The sequence below is a fragment of the Ciona intestinalis genome, unplaced genomic scaffold (genome assembly GCF_000224145.3).
Source record: "Ciona intestinalis unplaced genomic scaffold, KH HT000143.2, whole genome shotgun sequence".
Classification (NCBI taxonomy): domain Eukaryota; kingdom Metazoa; phylum Chordata; class Ascidiacea; order Phlebobranchia; family Cionidae; genus Ciona; species Ciona intestinalis.
In genome coordinates, this window is record NW_004190465.2 from 37,938 (window position 1) to 43,240 (window position 5,303).

Genomic DNA, 5,303 nt, shown 5'->3' on the forward strand with positions numbered 1-5,303 from the left:
AATTATCAGCCATACATAACAAAAATAAAAACAATCCCCAAAAAAAATCACTCACATAGTAACATACATGGTAACTCGTAAGCTGGCATGAGGTGTTAAACCCGTGTGATAACGACTGTCGTTTTCTGGCCACACGAGGATAAAGTAAGTTACATTCATTTATTCAATATTTAAATGGGACAATCATGTTATTAAGTCTGAAGTTCTCCACCCAAACAAGAAGAAATAAGTTAATCATTATAACTTCCATTAATAATAATCAGGGTGGAGTCCATGGACAAGTTGGGTGGAATGTTCTAAAACATGTGGTGGTGGAACAACATCACGTAATAGATTGTGTAATGTTGGGACAACAGGGGGTAGTTGTTCAGGAGCGACTTCACAAGATCAAATCTGCAATTCTCATTCCTGTCCCGGTGTGTTTGTATTTTTTTATTTAAAGTATAAACTACGGTTACATATGTAACAAAACAAGTATCATCAAAGTTTTGTGCTTGGTGTCTTGTTTGCTGACTGGGACAACATATGGTAGACATGCTAAACCTTTACTTTTTTAACAACTTAATCATAATAGGCATTCGTTCACTATGTTCTGATAAAAGGCATACCTCCATGAATCCTTTAAAAAATATTGATGTATGTAAATGTATACACATATAAAACGTGTGTAAGATCAAACTGATGTAAACTGAAAAACATAATTTACTTAGCTGAACACAGTAAACTATTACACCACTGTGAGGTATTATATTTACTGTGACTTTAACATAAAAATAAATAAGTTTGTTTTAACCTACCGATACTAATATTCGGTAAAAGTAATAGAAAAACAGAAAATACAAAACAGGAAACAGTTGTTATTAACATTAAAATTTAAACAATATTTGATCTAGTGTATTCTGCATGGTCTCAATGGTCAACATGTTCCACTACGTGCGGTGTTGGATACAATACAAGAAAACGTGAATGTTCAAGTCAAACAGATGCTTGCTCCGGTGCATCAACTCTAACAAGAGTTTGTTCTATTGGAAGGAATTGTACAAGAGTACTAGGTACAACTTTATTTTTGTTAGTTTAAATTTTAAGCATATTATGGAAACAACGGATAAGAAACTCATTAGCAAGTTAAAACATAATTTGGCAGGCTTGTCATTCGTATAAGAGCAAATATTGTAGTCTGCACATTAAATGTAGGATTTTAGATATACAATTGATTAAAAAAAAACTAGTAGTTTAAAATTAACTTTACCTGTAACTTAAATGATTTTTTTGGATGCTTACAAAAAGCACTGATAAAAGTATTAAGGTTAATGGTTTTTACCAAAATTTATCAGTTGCCAATGGTGCTCTAAAGTGATATATTTCAACATTAACTAGCATCGTCAGTCTCTATTTGAGCAGAGTTATTCGTTTATTGCAAAGAACAGATTAGTACACAAACACAATATAAGAATGAAGTAAACCTTTATAAAGACAATATTTGTAGATGCATTGCAGTAAGTTAACTTCAGGGGAAAATGTTGTCATTTCAATATATAATGATTCTTACCAAATCAATTAACAGAAGATCCATCTTCACGTTCGGATGTAACTAGATCACCAAATTCAGCTTCCAGAATCTACACTTCATTTTATTTGTCTATTTATATTATTGTCGCCTTAATTATGTTATTTTTTACTTACTGATACATGTTACTATACTTTAACTTAACTTTCTGTAACTTGCATTCCTGCAATTAATTTATTTAACATTGCAATAAAATTATTTTTAATCCATTCACACAAACAGTTTGAAGACATTCGTAACATTTACTTTATAAATATTTGAAAATAAAAAGAAATCAAAAATCAATGTACTATATATAAGCAACCAAGGATGTCAAACACATTGTATCAGTATTGTTCAATCAGTTTTTAAGTTTATTTAATTTGTGTCAAATCTGATATCCGCATGTGAAACCATAAACCTACTCTTTATCATAACGTGCTCTACATTCCAAGAATGCTAAGAAACAAATTTAGCAACAAAACAACAACAGCCATACAATTACTATAAACAATATATCTACATACTTTGTGTCCGGTTACAAAATACCACCAATACAACATTTAAAATGATATACTTTTATTTGTATTCATGGCAAAAATTTGGATGACACATTAGTGATCACTGGGTTTGGACAACAACAGTTTGGGTGTATGTCTTTTATAAAAATGCACATAACTCGGAAGCCTGATGCTGGGTACTCGAATCCTTAAACTCCAACAGGTTATGAATGAATGTAACTTACTTTATGCTTGTGTGGCCAGAAAACAATAATTGTTATAACACAGGTGTTCTGTTTCATACACCTCGTGCCAGCTTACGAGCTACCATGTGTGTTGTACTTTGCGGGTGATTACTTTGGGAGGATGGTTTTTATATGTGTCTGATAATTTAGACAACCCATTAGTAACCACTGGGTTGGATAAATTGCGTCTTGCCCAAGGACACATACACCCACAATGGCAGCAGCAACAACCCATTACCTCTGGGTTGGAGGCAGGCTCACTAACCAACTATGCTACGGCGTCGGACTAATCATATAATAAGCACTGTTATAACTGTTAACAAGTTGACACTGGTCATAAGGGTGGCTGATTCGACTTCTTGGAGATGGAGTTCAAAAATTAATGGATGATTGTGAATGTTATACAAAGCAGTTAAAATGTGGTGGAGTTAGAAACAAGGGTGGATTCCATTGAGATGTGGCTGAAACTAAAAAAATGTTCTTTGCCACGATTTGTTTTTAGGTAATATTTTATTCATAATCATAATTAAGTTTTGGGTAATATTTTATTCATAACTATTTTTTTAAGTACTAAAAATTTTTTTTACCTTAGTTTCATAGCTCACGCTTTGTGTCAAACCAATTACACTGGTTGTGATAATGTTTACTCTTAATAGCACACAAATTTAATTTTACAGATATTAATGAAACAATACTTACTATAGAGTAATTTATGGCATATTTTGCAATCTATGCAAATCATGACTAACATCTGGCACAAGCTCATGAAGTCGATCAAAATCTTGTATTACATGTACATTCTCAGTACTGTCAATTCTGCTCTGTGTTATTTGCTAAAAAACGTTCGGAAAATGGGTTGTTAAGTTTTTAAGGGATTAAAAGTATATTTAAGAAATTATCCTATATGGTTTAGAGAATTACGATAAAAGGGACATCCTAACGAAAAATAAAAACTTGAGTATGAATACTCAAATATGATCTAAAAATAACACCAAAATTTCTAACAACAGCTAATGAAAAAAATGTTGTAAATATAAATGGCTGAAGTTAAAAAAAGAATTTGGCTGTGTGAGGGTAAATGATATTTTCCATAAGAAAAAAAGTCACTTAAGTTTACATTAATTCAGTGCTTCAAGCATAAATCCTCAAATCTTATGATTTATAAAAAAAACAATCAATAAATGTGTTTTCTTTTTATTGCTTTAATCAAGATATATTTAAAGTACTTACCCTAAGCTGTATGAGAGAATATTTATTTACACCAACAGCAATTAAGACGATCTGTCTTTCGCTTGCTTTGTTTGCAACACTTCGTAAATGAGAACTGTCTGTTGCTCTAAATAGAATTTTCTGTTTGTCTGTACTTTGTTCAGTTAAAGTGCAAAGCAGTTAATTCCAATTTATGAAATAGTAAGGATGAATGAATGAATGAATGTAACCGTTTTATTCTTGCATGGTCGAAAAACGAGTCGTTTTAACACAGGTGTTCTGTTTTATACACATCATACCAGCTCATGAGTTACCGTGTATGTTAGTTTGTGGGGAAATATTTTTTGGTATTTTTTTTATTTTTTTTATGTATAGCTGATAATTTGAACACAACCCATTGGTGACCATTGGATAGGAGCAGTTGCCGTTAAGTGTCAAAGTACTAAAGTTTATTCATTCTAAAACAGCAATAAAACTATCCAACTTACGACCCCCCTGTTACCACGACGATTGCCTTTTTCCTGCATGGGTCATGAAATCTTTCGGATCCAGCAAGATCATTCATTATTGCTTGCTCTATAGCATGTGCTGTATACGCTGTACTTCTGTGATGATGTCTAATCTTTTCTGCTATCAACTATAAGTCAAAAAGACACAAGATTAAACAGATATATTGTACAAGTTAACTTTAGAAATAAATAAATTGGAAATAATAGAAACGAAAAAATTAAACATGATATTCTCCAGGTATGCTGATTAAAGCCTAAACTTTAATATTATCATTGTACTTTATGGCTTATTTATTTCTCAAAAGTGTATAATTATATTCTTTATTGTAAAAAAATATAACTCACATTAAATTGAGCATTAGATGAATATTGTCCCAATTCAATTTCTGTTTTTAAATACTCTTGTCTAGATGCTTCTCTGTAGGAAAAAATGTGTTAATCAGTTATTTTACATAAATACTGAAATAAAATAATTGTTTTATTATTTAAAAAAAGTATAATCTTTGTTCACTGCAATATTTATTAGCAATTAGTATATTATGTTAAAACGCAAAAATAATTCTCCAGTTAAATCAGGCCCATAAGACAGTTAAATAAAACAATAAATAATAAGACAAAATAAGTTAAATAAGACAGTTAAATCAGGCCCAGATTTACAGAATCCACCATAGTTATATATGACATACATTTCTTTCACCTGTCACTGAACCAATGTGAAAATTGCATAATACCAATTCTGGTTTGATTCAAATTAAATGTGTCAGAAACTTGCTTCACAAAATTTATTGAATATTCAAAATCAATTGTGTTCAATGAGTCTGAACCATCCAATAGAAACATAAGGTCGAGACCAAATGATAAACAACCTACAAAGAAAATTTGTTTCATATTTGGTGCAATACTTTTTACATTGATTTTTGAGCACGGTAGTGGTCATATAGATCCTTTTTCGTCGAACAGTTGTTCTTGGGTTTGTTGTTGTTGTTGCTGATAAGGCGATTTTTTTCCGCACTTATCCTAATTCTCAATTCTAGCATTTTTCTTTAATCTTTTGATTAAAATCAAATCGTAATATATATTTATAATTTTTAGACTAAACTTTCAGATTTAAAACCGCACAATTAGCGTGTGTGCACCGAAGCGTAGACGAGTGCCTTTTTCTTATCGTTATCTTCGGTATAAACACCGCGTCTCTCGTTTCTTCGCTCTTTTAGTTTACTGCTCGCAATAATTCATTATGCAGCCGCCACAATATGAATAATATTAACTTCTAACCATAGATAATACATATATA

General features: G+C 31.1%; 2 protein-coding genes across 6 annotated transcripts in view; one reads left to right on the top strand and one right to left on the bottom strand.

Annotated features, from left to right (window-relative positions):
* Positions 1 to 1,852, top strand: part of LOC494408 (A disintegrin and metalloproteinase with thrombospondin motifs adt-1) — a 12,559-nt gene extending 10,707 nt beyond the window's left edge. For both annotated transcript variants that reach the window (XM_009863457.3, XM_018816123.2), the window contains exons 16-18: positions 264 to 416; positions 894 to 1,052; positions 1,565 to 1,852. In XM_009863457.3, coding sequence (XP_009861759.1) covers positions 264 to 416; positions 894 to 1,052; positions 1,565 to 1,686 — 434 coding nt within the window. In that variant the 3' untranslated portion in view covers positions 1,687 to 1,852. The remainder of the gene's footprint in view (positions 1 to 263; positions 417 to 893; positions 1,053 to 1,564) is intronic.
* A 256-nt stretch (positions 1,853 to 2,108) lies between these two features.
* LOC100180530 (bone morphogenetic protein 1) overlaps positions 2,109 to 5,303 on the bottom strand; it is a 7,183-nt gene continuing 3,988 nt past the window's right edge. For all 4 annotated transcript variants that reach the window (XM_026839036.1, XM_002121146.5, XM_026839037.1 and 1 more), the window contains exons 8-13: positions 4,707 to 4,875; positions 4,355 to 4,427; positions 3,989 to 4,137; positions 3,522 to 3,627; positions 2,991 to 3,124; positions 2,109 to 2,758 (exon numbers count right to left, since the gene is read on the bottom strand). In XM_026839036.1, the coding sequence (XP_026694837.1) occupies positions 3,002 to 3,124; positions 3,522 to 3,627; positions 3,989 to 4,137; positions 4,355 to 4,427; positions 4,707 to 4,875 (620 nt within the window). In that variant the 3' untranslated portion in view covers positions 2,109 to 2,758; positions 2,991 to 3,001. The remainder of the gene's footprint in view (positions 2,759 to 2,990; positions 3,125 to 3,521; positions 3,628 to 3,988; positions 4,138 to 4,354; positions 4,428 to 4,706; positions 4,876 to 5,303) is intronic.